This window comes from Leopardus geoffroyi, chromosome C1 (genome assembly GCF_018350155.1).
Source record: "Leopardus geoffroyi isolate Oge1 chromosome C1, O.geoffroyi_Oge1_pat1.0, whole genome shotgun sequence".
NCBI lineage: Eukaryota > Metazoa > Chordata > Mammalia > Carnivora > Felidae > Leopardus > Leopardus geoffroyi.
Window position 1 is genome coordinate 217,592,820 of NC_059328.1, and position 17,937 is coordinate 217,610,756.

Consider the following 17,937-nt stretch of genomic DNA (forward strand, 5'->3'; position numbering starts at 1 on the left):
AGTCAGAATCTGCAATTCAACAAGATCCTTTTCCAGCTGGAGAAACCTACCTTGCGACAGTTCTCTGGCCGAATCCTGACCTGACAGGAGGTGCGTGGACACTTTCACCGTCCAGTTGAGACAATCACATTTGACTTCGGTTAAGTAGCTGCTCTTGCTTGGGGGCGCAACCCTTTCCCCGGGGTGTCACTGTGGGCTCCTGCCTGTCCCGCAGCGTGCTGTCTGCCTTTCCCGGACAAAGCGGTCTCCCGAGAGTCCCGTGGTGACCACATCTGCGCACCTGCTCCGTGGAGCCTCACGGCTTCTCCAGGGAAATTCAGAAGCCCTGGTCTGGAAGCCAAGACCCTCCCAATGTGCCCCCATGCCGTCCAGTCCTTCCTTCATCCAGCTGCCAAAGCACAAGGACCCTCCCCTCCAGGAGGCCGGGTCTCTGTTCCTCCACCACACCCTGCACATTCCTGCACCCTGCCTCCGAAACAGTGGCGACCGCAGAATGTTTATGGAGGAGGGGCTTGGGGACGGCCGTCCTCTTGGGGTGGGGGTGTGAGGGTGGGTCAGCTGAAGGTGCTGGGGGACGCCGTCCTATCACCCCCTTGGCCCACTGTGTTGAAATCGAGGCTCAGCCCGGCTACCTGCTTCAGGATGTCTGCTCTCACCGGAGGCAGGGGGTCCCGGCTGGTGCCCTTCGCAGCTCCACAGTAGGCTTCATCATGGCACACACGGCGGCCCATCTATGCTGCAGGTGCTGCCTAGGCTGTGCGCTCCCTTCCAGATCGGCAGCCGTGGGAGCCATGCCCCGCCCCCCAGGCCCGTCTCAGCACACCTGTGCGCTGGCTCAAACTGGAGTGCTCTGGCTCACTGCTTATGGCGAAGAGTTCGTGTTTCGCAATCTGGTGTATCGACAAAAACTTTGAGGGCTTGTTGAGGCAAACAGATTAGAGGACAACTACCATCGAAAAGATCGTTTATTACTCACCATTCCCAAGAGAAGGGACACGGCGTGCCAGGGGGCGGGCACGTGGGAAAGCACCAGGGTTGGTCAGGAGGTTGGGGGAAGGGATGTGGACAAAAGCCTCTCTTGTGGTTTCCATGGAAGGAACAGGGCCAGGCGGGACAGACGGGCTTAGGATCGGCTAGTGGGAGTCATTTCAGCAGGCTCTGGGGTATAAGGGCTGTCCCTACCTGTCTGGCACCTGGTCCTGGGACCGTTAGGACAGGTGGACCCTAGCCCAGAGTGTGACAGCCCAGTAAAGGAGGCGGGTGGGGGTGAGAGCTCTGGATTGGTGGGGTTGCATTTGAAAAGTGTGCTGGGGGTGAACGGTTTGCTGTCCTCAGGAATCGACCAGCCCTGGAAGGGGCAGTCCCTCCAGGGTCAGCCAGGTCCCAGATATCAAAAGCACCAGAATACAGAAAATAAGGTATGGCCTATGCAGTCCTGACACCTTGAGCAGCTCTCTGGGTATGTGATGCCCAGGCTGGGTTGATGGCGACCCCTACCAACCCGTTGTCTACTCCTGGCATCTGGCTTCCTGCAGGTTGCCAAAGCTGAATCATTTGGGGTTTGGTGAGAGTGTCAGAAGACTCACATGGGACCAGAACGCTGGGCTCGCCGCCCCTCCAATGTCCTTTAGGGACTTCGGGACTGTGATGCGCTGGGAAACACCAGGGGGCTCTAGAAAGGCGCTCTTGTTATGGAAACAGGTGTTCTCTCTCAGTACGTACCCCTCTCACGTGTTGGGCACAGAGCTGTTCCAGGCGGCCAGGCTCCAGGAGGGGTGGGACAGTGCCTGTGAGGCGGATGGTCTGATGGCTGAGGGGGCAGCATGGACGCTGTTAACCCACCGCAGGCAGGACACAAGCCTTGGGAAAACAAGTGTATCTTTTCGTTCAACGTCTGTTGAAAAGTACTCTCTGATGCCAGTACTGTGGAACTCACAACCTTGACCCTCACGAGCAACCCTGAGAGGCAGAAAGGCCTTTTATTGCCAGTTCTGTTCCAAAGTGACCGGGAATCTGTGAGGTCCGTGCGTCCGCCAGGGGACATGGCAGGTGCCGTCCGGGTCTGCCCCTCCATCCCCTCCCTGAGCGCACCACCTCTACGGAAGGCAGCAGTGAGAATCAGAGCCTCAGTCCCAGCGCTCTGGTTTTCAGTACAAAACACCTTCCGGCTCCAAAAGGAGGTAATTTTGCAGGGACTTTGGGAGGGGTAGCCGGGGCACGAGGTGGAAACACTTCTTGCCAAGTAACTTCCGAATGGCACAGCGGCACAGGTGCTGCAGACAGCGGGGGGTGTGGGCCAAAGCAAACAAAGACCGGTAGAAGGCCTGGTGCATCTGGAAAGAAGGCAGGCGGGAGATCAACCCGAGCGCTGCACCTGACAGCCGGCAGCGCCCTCCACCGAGGGGGCGCGTGGATTTTCCTGAGGTGCCGTTCTAGGGGGTCTGGAGGAAGTCTGTTTTGGGTGACACCACAGGTAACACAGGTATTCTCCTCAAATCCTGCTCTGCTCCCCCCACTGCACAGGGCACTCGCTGTTGGGCAATGTGCACAGAACTCAAGTCAATGAGACGTGAGGGGAGAGCTTCTGGAGGCTTCTGGGGGCTGGGGAGTGGGGGGGGCGGGGAAACGTCCTCACAGTTTCTTAATCGACAGTGACCGTGGACTTTGTTGGGTACCTAGATACACCTCCACTTTGCCTTCTCTGTCCTTTTTTGACGCTTTGCGCTTCCCTGGGTATAGTGTGAGGAAACACACACACACACACACACGCACGCGCGGGCGGGTGAGCAGAAACCCAGCGATGCTGTGCTGAGGGGGAAGGAAGGGTGCTCCCTTACCTGAAATACTTCCTCCGGAATCACTTCCCGCCAGGACTCGGACACGCAGAGCTGAGGGTAGGAGTTGAAAAGCGTCTCAATCACCGTGGGGGCTGGCGCGCAGGTCTTTAGCACCTGGTCGGAAGTGGGGGGGACAGAACTTACGTCGACTGGGCTCAGGGTCCAAGTGGGGAAAGGGCCAGCAGACGTGGGGGGGTGTCTGGGTCCCGCTTCGGCCACTCCCTGGCTGTGTGACCCCACTCTACCTCAGCCATACCGGGGATGACAGCCCTTGAGGGATCAGGACAGCAGGGCCACGGAAGTTAGTTCCCAGACAAGCACAAGGCAAGTGGCCCATCTTAGCCCCGTGATGGCAGCACATCCCCGAGTCTGGGCCAAGTGCTTACGCATTCACTTTCCCAGGAACAGGGTGCCGATGGCTCCGTGGGCTCTCCTGGCCTCCGGATTGCTACTCAGAGAACAGGAAGGAGGTTCTGTTGGTTGGCAGTCTGGTCCAAGGATGGTGCTTACAAATTCTTATCTCAATTTTCTAATGTGTCAGGACATTGAGGGAGAAGGATCGCTTTGCCGTTGAATTTCCTCCCGACTTGGCCTTTCCATTTTATTTCCAGTCTCTGCTGGCAAAGGAGTCCTGTTTTCTTATTTGCAAATTTTACGATTGAAATGAGAACACTATTTGCTTTTTAAAAATCAGCTCTTTCTTGTGATCGTGACATGTGAATGAACACAAAAGTAGAATGGTATGATAGTCCCTATGCACCCCCCCCATCAACACATGGCCAACCCTGCCCCATCCACACCCACGTTACCTCCGATTAATTTAAAGCAAATGCAATGTATCCTATCATTTCATCTGTAGATATTTCAGTGTGACTCTTACAGGATGCTTTAGAAGAAACCACATCATTACACGACCTGAGAAATTAACGAGTTTCTTAGCATCATCTAATATATGGCCAGTGTTGAAATTCACAAATTTCTTTTCAATTCTCTTCAATGCCATTATATAGTAAAAAAAAAAAAAAAAAAAAAAAAATTGTTTGTCTGAATAAGAACTGAAATAAGGCCAACAGGGTTGAGATTGGTTGATATGATGTATTATCAGATCTCTTACTTGTGTATCATGTTATAGATTATTGAAGAAACTGGGTTCTTTGTCCAGCAGAGTCTCGCAGTGTTGGGATTTTGCTCACAGTATTCCTGTAGGGTTTGGGGACACGATGTTCCTCCTCTGCTTTTTGTAAATTAATGGTTGGGTTTAGAAAATTCATCAAATTCAGGTTTGATTTTGGGGAAGGGCAGGGCAACATCATAGTTTTCTGTTTTTGAGGCTTAAGATTTACCAAGGGTTGTAAAACTATTCTTAGTATCTCTTCATTGAGAAAACTGAGGTTAAGCAATTTTCTTAAGATCAGGCACCAAATATCTACAGCAGGCAATTAACAAACAGGGCCAAAGGCTGAGCTCCCTGGGGCTCTCTGAACTGAGTCAAATAGAAGAAAGTACTTAAATCCCCCAGTATGGTTGCTCCATTCACAACTTACTGAGCTTGGTTCAGATATGAACCCTTTTAAAAAAAATTTTTTTTTTCAACGTTTATTTATTTTTGGGACAGAGAGAGACAGAGCATGAACGGGGGAGGGGCAGAGACAGAGGGAGACACAGAATCGGAAACAGGCTCCAGGCTCTGAGCCATCAGCCCAGAGCCTGACGCGGGGCTCGAACTCCTGGACCGTGAGATCGTGACCTGGCTGAAGTCGGACGCTTAACCGACTGCGCCACCCAGGCGCCCCTGAACCCTTTTTAAAATGTTAAGACAAAACAAGAAATTAGTGTATCTTTGTTTAGAGATAAACACTATTAGCATTTAAGTATACTAATGTTTAATGCATTCGGACAAAAATTAATATATACAATAAGAGTGGGCTAATACTTTGCATATTACTTTGAAACTTGATTTTTGTCCACTCAAAACAGATTGTGCACAATTCAGAAATCATAAATGAGCACTTCAACATTACTTCAGTGACCATATAATATTTTATTTGATGAATATATGAGCATATTATAATGTATTCAATGAAACGACTACTGTAAACTGATGTTACAAACAACGAACACTCTTGAATGTGATTCTATCTCTTTCTGCCCCTAACCATTCTTATTTAAATTATTTTTATTTTTTTTCTTTTTTGAGAGAGAGAGAGAGAGAGAGTACAAGGGTGGGAGAGGGGCAGAGGGAGAGAGAGAGAGAATCTTAAGCAGGCTCCACACAGGTCTTGATCCCATGACCCTGGCATCATTACTTGAACTGAAATAAAGAGTTGGACGCCCAACTGACTGAGCCCTCCAGGCGCCCCTTTATGTAGCTAAGATAATTCTGTCCTCTTCTGACATTGAATTCCTGGAAGCAGAAATGTAGGGTCAAGGAGTCTGTACATTTTAAAGGTTTTAAAACATGCTGTCAAATTGTGAGTGTGCAAATTGGCACACTTTTTGAAGAATGGAGTATGAGAGTATCTCTTCCTCCCTACCCAAATTATCTCATTAGTTATTTAAATTTGATAGGTACAATATAGAATATTTACTTCTGTTTTGGTGGACCATTTGTGTTCTTTTGTGAATTGCTAAATTATGTTTTTTTGCTCAATTTTCTATAGTATGTTTATTTTTTCATTGATTTGTAAATATATTTTATATTTTTGCAAATATATCTTTATATTTGCAAATAATGGTATTTTCTCCTATCAACATAAATATCTCACATTTACTTTTCTTGTCTTATTACATTGGTGAGAGCTTTAAAGTTCAATGTTAAATAACAATATTGATAGCAGGCATCATTATCTTATTCCTGATTTTAATAGGATTATCTGTAATGTTTCACTAAACCATATAACCTTGGATATTAGTTTCAGATAGACTCTCTGTTCTAAATTCAGGAAGTGTCTTTCTGTTCCTAAGTTACTGTAAATTTTAGGATTTAATTTTATTTTTTGCCTTTTTCTAACCAAGTTGATACAAGATTTTTCAATACCAACCCATTTTTGTCTTCACAGAACAGACTCTATTTGACTAATCTGAAGAAAATGCCAGATTCAATTTGCTAAGATTTCTGTATCTCTTCTAAGAACTAAATGTGGTTTGTTGTTTCAGTTTTGTAAGCTATTTGTGTCAGGTTTTGATAATCACTTTATGTCGACTTAGCTTAGAAAATCTCTCTCCTTTTAGCACACTCCAAGATTTTAAAAGTGCAAACTTCCTGGAAGCGAGAAGGCACGGATCTTGCATTTAACATTGTCTATGCCTGGTCTTATGCTGCAGATAATACTTTAATATTTTCACTTTCTTTCTCGGTTATTGGTATATTTTGATTTCTTCTTTTTTTTTGAAGATTTTATTTTTTATTAAAAAATTTTTAATGTTTATTTATTATTTTGAGAGATAGACAGAGTGCGCGTGGGGTGGGGCAGAGACAGAGGGAGACACAGAATCTGAAGCAGGCTCCAGGCTCTGAGCTGTCAAGCACAGAGCCCGACGCGGGGCTCCAACTCACAAAATGCTAGATCATGACCTGAGCCAAAGTCAGACGCTCAACCGACTGAGCCACCCAGGTGCCCCAGATTTTAAGCAAACTCCACGCCCAACATGGGGTTCAAACTCACAACCCCAAGGTCAAGAGTTGCACGCTCTACTGCCTGGGCCAGCCAGGCGGCCCTTGATTTCTTCTTGAATCCATTTTGTTAATCTATATTTTCCTGGAAAACAATCTCATCTTATTTTATTTATTAAAAAAATTTTTTTAATTCCAGTATGGTTAACATACAGTGTTATATTAGTTGCAGCTGCACAGTATAGTGATTTAACAATTCTAAACATGACTCAGTGCTCATCATGGTAAGCGTACTCTTAATTCCCTTCAGTTACTTCACCCATTCCCCACCCTGCTCTGGTAACCATCAGTTTGTTCTTCTTCTTCTTTTTTTTTAATGTTTATTTTTGAGAGAGAGAGAGAGAGAAAGAGCACGAGCAGGGGAGGGGCAGAGAGAGAGGGAGACACAGAATCCGAAGGAGGCTCCAGGCTCCGAGCTGTCGGCACAGAGCCCGATGCGGGGCTCCAACTCACCAACCGCCCAAGTCAGCCGCTTACCTGACTGAGCCACCCAGACGTGCCACCAGTTTGTTCTTTATAGTTAAGAGTCTGTTTTCCTGTTTGTCTCTTTTCGTCCTGTTTGTTTTATTTTTTAATCCCATGTATGAGTGAGATCAGATGGTATCTGTCTTTCTCTGATTCATTTCACTTAGCATTGTGCCCTCTAGATCCATCCATGTTGTTGCAAATGGCAACAATCTTCATTGTAAAGAAACTTAGCTTTGCAGGTGTATCTGTCAGAGTTCCAATAGGACAGAGACAGCACACTGACGTAGGATCGTCCCGGGAGGGTTTACCGATACAGGAGCTATGAAGCCCGGTGTGAGTACAGGGGAAGTCAAAACACTACTGTGGAGCTGGGAGCAGGGCCACTTCTGCCTCTGGGACTGAAGGGTGGAGAGTCATGTGGGCTATCAGGAGTAGTGATCTTGGGTTGGGGACATGCAGCCAGCCTGAGGCACAGAGGGGGCCAAGCAGAGACCTCCTCTGACCTCGCCCTCCTTCTCCCACTGTCTGCTGGGAGACTGCACTGGTGAAGCCCAGGAAGGCAGAGGGCCCAGGGCCTTCTTGATCTATCTACGCAGGTGGAGAGAAATTCTGGATGGGAGATATCCCCACTCTCTCTAGGAACAAGCACCCCTTTTCATTTGAAATTCTGTAATTGGGGGCACCTGGGTGGCTCAGTTGGTTGAGTGTCCGACTTTGGCTCAGTCGTGATCTCACGGTTCACAGGTTCAAGCCCCGCGTCAGGCTCTGTGCTGACCACTTGGAGCCTGGAGCCTGCTTCAGATTCTGTGTCTCCCTCTCTCTCTGCCCCTCCCCTGCTCGCACTCTGACTCTCTCTGTCTCTCAAAATTAAACATTAAAAAAAAAAAAAAAGAAATTCTGTAGTTGTATTTCCAATGTTTTCCCTTGTTTAGTCTTACTGGAATTTCACTAATTTGTTTTTTCAAGGAACCACCTATTGGATTTTATTGACCAGTTCTTTTCAAATATTTGAATCCATTAAATTTTGCACTTATTGTTATTAATGCCTTTGTTCCTCTTTCTGACCCCTTGGATTGACTGCTCAGTTAATTTAGTAACATTTTTTCCCACTTGAGTCATAATAAAAGCAACTTTTAATGTGGTGTGGGTACGGCCACAGCCCTAAGTTTTGAGGCACAGGGTTCTAACTCTCTTTCTTAAATATTCTGCAATTCTGTTAAGTATTGATGCAACAGTTTTTTGAGAGTGTGCTATGCAATTTTCAAAAGGCTATTTAAAAAAAAATTTTTTTTTTCAACGTTTATTTATTTTTGGGACAGAGAGAGACAGGGCATGAACGGGGGAGGGGCAGAGAGAGAGGGAGACACAGAATTGGAAACAGGCTCCAGGCTCTGAGCCATCAGCCCAGAGCCTGACGCGGGGCTCGAACTCACGCACCGCGAGATCGTGACCTGGCTGAAGTCGGACGCTTAACCGACTGCGCCACCCAGGCGCCCCAAAAGGCCATTTTTGAAAATTAGCTGTTTGCTGTTAATTTCTGATGTATTGTATTACAGCCTTTTTTTAAAGTTTACTTATTTATTATTTTCAAAGAGACAGAGAGAGAGAAAATGCAACTGGAAGAGGGGCAGAGAGAGAGGGAGAGAGGGAATCCTAAGCCGACTCTGCACTGTCAGCACAGAGGGGGAGGTGGGGCTCAGACTCACGAACCGTGAGATCCTGACCTGAGCCGGAGTTGGACAGTTAGCTGCCTGAGCCCCCCAGGCGCCCCTCTATTACCGCTTTAAATGATATCTGCCTTGGAGTACCAGAAGTCGTAGTCTGTTGGCAGGGTTCAAAGTTCAACATGCACTTGTCACATGTATGATTGGAAGCTTCTCCTCCCCCCTCCCCGCCACTTGATCTATGAGAGACTGAGATGTGAATTTAAAATCACCTAGAATTACTATTTTTCAGTTAGTTTCTCCATTGTAACATCACCTTTCTTTGCCGCACAGGCTCCTGATGGTTGTCTCTTCACTGTGGACCATGTTCTTTATCTCACCGTCAGGGCATCTCGTCCCTTCAGTTAGTGGATCTCCTGGGAATTCTTCTATGTTGCGTGTTAGTATCAATCCATCGTTTTATTTTTCGTTTGTTTTTGCTAGAATTAGCAAAACAATTGTTTTTGTTTCTGTTAACCCTCTCGTTCCGGTTTTAACGTGTTTTGAGTGTCTCTGTGTTGGTAACAGGGCAGTTTAAGAAATGTGTATTTATTGTTATCAATAATCTATTTGGGCTTACTCTGTCTTATTTTATTCTTTATGATTTTTCAAAGGTTCATTTATATATTATTATTATTATTTTTATTTATATATTTAGTAATCTCTACACCCAATATGGGGCTCTAAACTAATGACCCCGAGATCAAGAGTCTCCCACTCCTTTGATGGAGACAACTGGGTATCCCTATTCTTTTATGATTTTTTATGCTCGTTCCTTTGTTGTCTGATTTCTGTTATACAAGTTTGTGTTTTCCTTGTGTTTATTCTTATATTTTGGAAGTATGTATCCTATTTAAAATTCTCCAAGTGGTTACCTTCAAGATAAAAAATAATGGCCCATATTTTCTAAACATTAGAATGGTATTTTCTGCGTTCTAGATGTGCCATTATCCCTGGCACATCTCTACATGTGCCACTGTCTTCTCCTAACCAATTCTTCTCCTTCCTTAATAACATCTGGAGTTTTGGTTCCAGATCATGATTATTACAAGGTCACATTTTATGTTGTGTACTTCCTTCAGAGATAACTTTTGGCATTAGCGTTCAGTTTTACAACCTGCCTTACAATTACTCGAGTTGTCTCTATTTTCCCTGAGTTGTATGCCCACCACCTTCCATTAAGCCTTTCACCCCAGATATTTACCGAGCTCCTACGAGAAGCTAGGGACCGTGTTATGTCTGCGTGCTACAATGGCAAACTCTGCCTTCCCAGAATTTTACAGCCCCAAACTAGATGGTCCCAAATAAAAGTAAAATCAATAATAGACAACAGGTGCCATAGCAACTGCGGTGGGGGGATCACAAGGTGCTAGAAGTGGGACCTAAGTCAGACTTGGATTCGCAATGGGGGCTGAGTTGGTCAGGGGAAGACCAGCTCTGTGGAGTAGGTGACACTGGAGTTAAGACCTAGTTAAGGAGTAGGACTTACAGAAGGTAGGGCGGGTTCAGAGGGCAAGCGTGTGCTGGGTGGAGAAAACAGTGGCCAAACCTGGGAGGTGAGGAGATGCTGAAAATGTTGGCCGGGGCACAGAGCGTGATGTGGGGCATGTGGGCCAGAGACTGGGGAGGGAGGCAGGGCAGCGTCGGGCCAAATGCTGACCTCCAGGATGAAGCTGGGCAACCTGGAGGGCATGGGGGAGCCCTGGGGGAGTGACAGGATCAGATTTTGATTTCAGAAATAGCACCATGGCTACAACGTTGTGAACAGTTTCTGGGGGCCATATTGGAGGCAGGGGGCCCAGTTTAGGGGACGTGTCCAAGGGCCACGGGAGAGATGGTGGCGGCTAAACTCAGTTGGTGGCCGTCAGGATGGAAAGAGGAGGAAGATGCTGAGACACAGGGAGAAGGCAGAGGGGAGGGAATCTGCAGACTTGAGTTTCCCAACCCTGAGATGGTTTTCCATCTTATCCCTTCATCCGCTGGAGTACTCCCATCCCATTGGTCTTCAGCCCCAGATACCGCCGACACCCTGCCCTTGCTATGAGCAACAGCGGGCTGCTACACCCAGTTGCGCAGTGCTCCCCTCTCCCTGTGCTGTGTGGGCCACATCTGATGCGGTTAGTCAGGTCCTCCTCTGTGACATTCTTCACTTGGCTCCCAGGAAGCCATGCTCTCATCCCACCTGCCTCACCGGCTGCTTCTCCCCAGCTGCCTTCTCCTCTCTCCCTCTTCTTGATGTGAGAACACCCCTGCATTCATAGGTCCTTCTTCTTCTTCTTCTTCTTCTTCTTCTTCTTCTTCTTCTTCTTCTTTTTAATGTATTCTCACTTCCTGGTGATCCCATCTGGTCTCCTGGCTTTCAGTACCAACCATATGTAAATAAGATGTGGTCCATATATGCAGTGGAATATTACTCAGCCATAAACAAGACTGGGCTGTTGCCATTTGCAACAACATGGATGGAACCAGAGAGTCTCGCTGAGCAAAATAAGCCAGTCAGAGAAAGACAGATACCGTATGATTTCACTCATGTGTAGCATTGGAAGACACAAAACAAATGAAGAAAGAAGAACAGAGACAAACAAAAACCCCGAGTCTCAACTATAGCCCTCTCAAACTCTGGGCTTGGACAGCCAACCGCTTACTTGGTATCGAAAACAAGCCCCCAGTTCTCTTACTCTACCCACAACCTTCCCTTTCAGCTGATGGCAAACCCATCTTTTCAGCGTCTCAGGCTGAATGCCTTGGAGTCGGCTTTGACTCCTCTCTCTCTCTCACATCGCTCATCCAATCTGTCAAGAAATCCTGGGGGCTCCGTCTTCAAAATATGTTCGGAATCAGAGAAGATCCTGGCAACAGCCTCCTAAGTCGTCCCCCCACTTCTGCACCCCCTCCCCCGATGTATGTTCTCAGCACAGAGGCCAGAAGGGTCCCCATCAAATGTTAGTCGGGTCCTGCCACTCTGCTCAAACCCCTCTGATGGCCAAAGTCATGACAGTGTCCCGCAAGACCCCACACCATCCACGCCCCTCCCCTACCCCTGGTCCCATCTCCTGCTGTCACCAGCTCTCTCTACCGTCAGCCACACTGGTCCCCTTGTTCCACACACAGGTCAGGTTTACTCCTGCCTCAGGCCATAGGCTGGCTGCTGGTCAGCTGGCCCCTTCCCCCCAGACACCGGCACACCTGCACAGCTGATGCACTCACCTCTCAAGTCTTGGCTCAAAGCCACCCACCCTGGATACTGCGCTTAAAACTGCAACTGCCCCCCCCACTATAGCTTTTATCATTTTATTGGCCCATTGATGATGCTCATTGTTTAAAGCTTGTCTCCCTGCTCAAATGTAAGCTCTATGAAGGCAAGACTACTTTTTTTGTTTTTTTTTTCTGAACTATACCCAAAGCACTTAATATGTTGCTGATGCATGGCTGGTGCTCAGTAAATATTTGTTGGATAAATAAATAAGTAGAACTTTGTCTTTTCTTTTCTTCTCTCTCCTTTCCTTCCTTGTTTCCTAACTTCCTTTTCTAGCTTCCTTCCTTCCTTCCTTCTTTCTTCTTTCAAATGATTTTAAGTAATCTCTATACCCAAAGTGGAGCTCAAACTCACAACCCTGAGATCAACAGCATTCTCTAATGAGAATGAGCCAGCCAGGAATCCCAAGTATATATATGTTAAATGCATTAGGAAGGCAAGGTTGATAAGACACAAGTGTCTTACTTTTACTACCCAAATGAAAAGCATCTTGGCTGAGTCTAAAATTCTAGCAACCAAACTTTTCCTTTAAAAATCTGAAGATGAGAGGAGTCTGGCTGGCTCAGTCAGTCTCAGGGTTGTGAGTTTGAGCCCCACCTTGGGTGTATAGATTAAAGAATCTGAGGATGATATTTAATTGTCTTCTGATAATATTGCAGCAGAGAAATTGGAGCCTAGGCTGATTTTTATTCCTTTATGAATATTTTCTACTCAGATACTTTGCAAGATTTTTCCATGCTTTTCAAAATTAAAAATTTTTTTAACGTTTATTTATTTTTGACAGAGAGAGAGAGAGAGAGAGAGAGAGAGAGAGCATGAGCGGGGATGGGGGTGGCAGAGAGAGAGGGAGACACAGAATCCGAAGCAGGCTCCAGGCTCTGAGCTGTCAGCACAGAGCCCAACGCAGGGCTTGAACTCACAGACTGCGAGATCATGACCTGAGCGGAAGTTGGACGCTCAACTGATTGAACCACCCAGGTGCCCCTTTCCATGCTTTTTTAGAACACTTGTGCTAAAATGTATATAGGAGTGTGACTCCCATCACTGATTTGCAGAGAATATCCATTCGACTTCTATGAGTTAAGATTTCTAGTGCAGCTAAGTTTTCTTCTATCATGTCTTTGATTACTATTTCTTGTTTCTTTTTTAGAGAGAAACAGTGTGTGTGTGTGTGTGTGTGTGTGTATGTGTGAGTGGTGGAGGGAGAGAAAGAGAATCTTAAGCAGGCTCCACACCTGACTCAGGGCTCGATCTTGCAACCCTGAGACCATGACCTACGCTGAAATCAAGAGTTGGATGCTTCATTGACTGAGCCACCCAGGTGCCCCTGATTACTATTTGTGATCCATTTGTTCTAGGCTCTTCTTCAGCAACATCACTTATCTGTGGGTTGGCTTTCTACTCTCTGTCCTTCATAAACACCACTTTCTCTTCTAGTTTCTTAGTTTTGTTTTTTTCTTTTGTACTTAGGAAGAGCTTTTTAAAATTGTTTTATGTTTATTTATTTTTGAGAGAGAAGAGGAGAGAGAGAGTGAGTAGGGGAGGGGCAAAGAAAGAGGAAGACACAGAAGCCAAAGCAGGTTCCAGGCTCTGAGCTGTCAGCACAGAGCCCGACGTGGGGCTCAAACTCACGAACCACAAGATCACGACCTGAGCTGAAGTTGGACGCTTAACCAACTGAGCCTCCCAGGTGCCCCAGGAACAGCTTTTAATGTTAATTTTCCTTTGTAGCTAACACACTGTGGTTGACTTTCCAACACTCCAAAGGATTAGTTTAATTCAATTGCTATAACTCCATTCCCCTTGCCATGACTGGTTTGGGGAAGTGCAGGTTTAAGTCAACTGGGGCCAGTGAAACACAGGGGAGCCTCCTCGGGCTTCTAGAAAAAAGCAAGTGGACATGAAACGAGGAAGCTGGCTGGCCCAGTTGTTGCTGGAAGCCATTTTCCCACCAAGAGATGAGCCATCCTGAGGACGAAGCCAAGTCATGGAGGTTGGAAAACATCTGGTTCCTTGGGGACCTCCTGGGGACACAGAAACAGTCCATCCCGAAGCCTGCCCTTACTTCTCCATTTCTTGTTATATGAGATACGACAGAGGCTGGAACCAAGTCTACCTGGTGGGGGCTGGGAGTATGGGGAGGAGCCATCGAGGGTGCCAGAGCCTTGGAAATGCAGGCTTCTTCCCTCCCTTTCATGGGGTCTCCTTTCACCGAAGCCAGCCAGCAGCCGGCTGGTATGGGACTCTGAGTTCAGCTCGAGGGGTCTAGCCGCACTGTCCCCAGCCCTCAACATGCAGAGCAGAAGGCAGGGACGCCAGGGAGTGGATCTGAGGTCACACGTGCCAACAGCACAGCTCCGTCACTTACGTCACCGACTTGGTTCCTTTTATGAATCAATTCTGCTTTTTGCTTCCCTTCAGGTGCTGTCCAAGCCGCCGCTGTATAACCTTGTCCCCACCCCACCCCCCATCCCCCTTGTCACATCATGCTACTGCCTTGTCCCCTTAACCGGCTCTGTTTTAGACACTTAAGGGCTATGTCCTCTTGTGCTCTGTAGATGACGGCACACAGTTTCTCAGATTTTCTTCTGGATCTTTTGATGAGAGATACGGATTTCCTTTCTACTCCCTGGATGCCGTCCCCGCATTTTGTTGTTGTTGTTTTTCTGCCCCCTTTCCCCCCTCATGAGTCTATTTATATGTCTGCCTATTCGTCATTGATTAAGGCAAGAGCCAGACAGGAGGTCTGTCAAAATACGGGCGAGGTCCGTGATACTGTATTTCCCGGCGGGAGACCGGAGGGGCCGTGTGGAGGAAGGCTCGCGAGGACCATGCCCAGCCCTGTTCCACCTGCACGTTCACCTGGTGACTGTGCCCCCCCCGGGAGCCCTCTTCTCGTACCCTATTCCCAGCACTGCTCGCAGGTTGCTATGCAACCCGGCTCCCTAGGTTTCCACCTTTGCACTTTGCTCCATCTCCGAGAATGCACTGTATCTCCAAAGGCATCCCCTACTGCCTGGTCGACTTTAAAAACAGTTTTGTAATGTGCGCCTGACTGCCTGAAAACTTAGGGCAGTGCTGAGGATTTGCTTTCTCTTCCGGCTCCCTTTCCCATCTCCCTTCCCTCCTCTTGTCTTGGCGGCTCTTCTAGTACGGGGACAGGAGAAGTTGCACTTTAAAAAAATTTTTTTTTCAACGTTTATTTATTTTTGGGACAGAGAGAGACAGAGCATGAACGGGGGAGGGGCAGAGAGAGAGAGGGAGACACAGAATCGGAAACAGGCTCCAGGCTCCGAGCCATCAGCCCAGAGCCCGACGTGGGGCTCGAACTCACGGACCGCGAGATCGTGACCTGGCTGAAGTCGGACGCTTAACCGACTGCGCCACCCAGGCGCCCTGATAAGTTGCACTTTAAAAGCTGGTCATCGCAGTGCTACTGTAAGAATGATCATCTCTGGGCCCCGTCCTACCCCAAATTTGTGTTTTGTCCCAATCCATTACTCTTACGAAGTCAGAAGCGGGCGTTAGAGAAGGAGAGAGACGGTGAATGCCGGAGATGGAGAGGTAGAGGGAGAGCCGGGCAGGCAGACGTCTTCCCACCCGAGCCCCGGAGCCCGACTTTACCCCTTCACCAGCACACAGTGTGCCCCTGGCGTGAGGCTATTTCTGGCTTCCAGAAGCCACCACTAACATGCCGTTTCCTGGAGCACGGTGGTCTCCGATTTCGATTGCCCCCCTTTTGCGCTGGGAGAAAACCGCACCATCAAGCGGAGCGGTTCCCACCGGACCCCTCCAGATGTAGTCTGGTGACACGTATATGGGGTCCTATGCAATGCCTGCTTCTTCAGACCCTCCCCAGGCTAACCGTATCCCTCCAGTGACCCTGCGATTGGCCCTCAAACTTACTCTCTGCAAAACGTTAAATGGCTCCCAGCGACTGCAGGCGCCAGGGAGGCCTCCCCGCACCGTCCCCCCTCCCAGGACGAGCTGCCCTCCCTCAGCAGAAGCGCCCCCTCCTCCGGGCCCCTCCTTCCTGGGTCACAGACTATGATCAAGTCTTATTGCCTGTCTCTGGGAATTCATTTCCTGTCTCTCTGTTCCACCTCTCTGGGGCTCCCCGGCCCTCCCCAGTCCCCCAGCCCCGTGCCCCCTCACGTCTGCCAGGCAGCTGGCTGCCTTCATTATTTTTACGCCAACACAGTTTAAAAAATCTCCGCTGCCTCCTTGCTGTCTGCGGAGATGCGGCTGCCACACTGCTCTGACATCCCGGTGTCATTAGGGCCCACGCACACTCTCCTCGGCTAATGAGGCGGCAGAAAGAAAATTAAGGGGGAAAATCACACGGGCACATTGCTCTGTATGTAGATGGAGAAATAAACCAAGAACAAGGAAAACAGAGGTGCGCTCCTGGAGACAGCTCACCTCCCTCCTCCCACCGGGGACGCTCGCACACGCACACACAGCTCTGTGAAGACAGGAAACGGGAGTGTGGTTTGTGGCTGCTGCTACCCCAGGATCCTCCCACTAAACCTCTGGTGCAGCTGGCGGTCCTGTGAGGTCGCTTTGCCGCGTTCTGTAATCAGGCAAAAAGAAGACACCAAAACTTTGGGTCCGCACTTTCAGCGTGGTCGGTGCCCAGAAGGTGAGGCAAGGCCAGAGATTTGCAGATGTTTCTAGAATCTGCCATTCTGGCCACCAACCTTCTTCTCTCCCCTCGTTCACGCTACCCGCATGCCTCGCCTGGATTTTCCACCAGTCCCCTCCTCTGGCATGTTCTCCACACTCGAGCTGAAATATCATCCCAAATACTCATTTGATCGCGTCACCTCTGCTGCTTAACAAGATGCAACATGTTCCCGTTGTTCTTAAGACAAAGGCGAAAGCCCGTCACCCTTAAGACCCCTGCCTCTTGCTCCCTCCGGCCGGTTTCCTCCTAGCTACCGGGTCACCTTTCAACTGCATACATCGCAGTGCTCTGTCTGCCCCAGGACATTTGCCTGTGCTGTTCCTTCTGCCAGGAATGGTCCTTCTTTTATCCTTTACATGGCGGCGTCTTCGGCCTTCAGGTCCAGGCTCATTCCGCAGCTGCCCGGGGAGCCTCTTACCGCCCCCCCCCACCCCCAGCCACGTCAGGCCCCCCGTTTGGCACTTTCAAGGTACAGCGGGCCTCGGTTTAGCAGCTTTCTGGCCGTGGCAACTTCACCTTGAGTGTGTCGTTGTCTGAGTCAAGACTGTCCTCCACTCTCGTGAGGCAGCTCTGTGAGGGCAGGAAATGCACACGCCACAGTTCAACACTGACTCCAACATGAAGCACGCCAGTTCCCTGAAACATCTGTCGAATGAGTGAGTAAGTGCTCAAGGGCTGCCTGTGGGAAGCACAGCCTACGTCTGCGGTCAGATGGCTCATTGCTGGTCCTGTCCCTGTGCTTCCCGCGCTCCTGGGCTGAGTCTGAACGATTTAGGCCGCCCGGCTCAGGGGCACAAGGAGAGAGAGCCGTGAGCAAAGCCCTTCACTGCAGACCAGGCCTCCTCCGACCCGCGGTCCACTGGTGACGGCTGCAGAACAAGTCAGGTCCACATGTGTGTGTTTAGAGAAACACTCCTGCCTACTCTCCCGCGGGCCGGGCCCCACCTGTCCCGACGCCTTCCCGAATTCAAACCTGGCTGCGGCCGGCCGCCGCGTCTGCACCTGCCCTGGAGTCCCGCCGTCTGACTCTGGCGTTAAGTAGCGGGCAGCCGGGCGGAAAGTCCTGGCTTCCTGTCAACACGCTTGCTTCCTAAGCTGTGACACCACTTTGATTTTCGGGGCAGAGCACTGCGCACGGCTCCGATGGATGCTTCGAGTCCGCCTGCCGCGGCGACGGTGCCTTTGTCTGGGCCTGGGGGAGCTGTGATTTATGTCATAAGCTCGCTGTGAAACCTTTGCCTCAGTAATTCTGAGCTCCGTGGGTGTCTCTTTACATCTATTTAAAGCACGGCTGCTGCCCACGGACGGCGTGC

The 17,937-nt window shown here is 49.0% G+C and overlaps 1 protein-coding gene across 1 annotated transcript in view; it reads right to left on the reverse strand.

Moving 5' to 3' along the window:
* Positions 1-947: 947 nt before the first annotated feature.
* ASB18 (ankyrin repeat and SOCS box containing 18) overlaps positions 948-17,937 on the reverse strand; it is a 43,526-nt gene continuing 26,536 nt past the window's right edge. Inside the window, exons 4-5 of the mRNA XM_045481837.1 lie at positions 2,838-2,951; positions 948-2,333 (exon numbers count right to left, since the gene is read on the reverse strand). Coding sequence (XP_045337793.1) covers positions 2,148-2,333; positions 2,838-2,951 — 300 coding nt within the window. The 3' untranslated portion in view covers positions 948-2,147. The remainder of the gene's footprint in view (positions 2,334-2,837; positions 2,952-17,937) is intronic.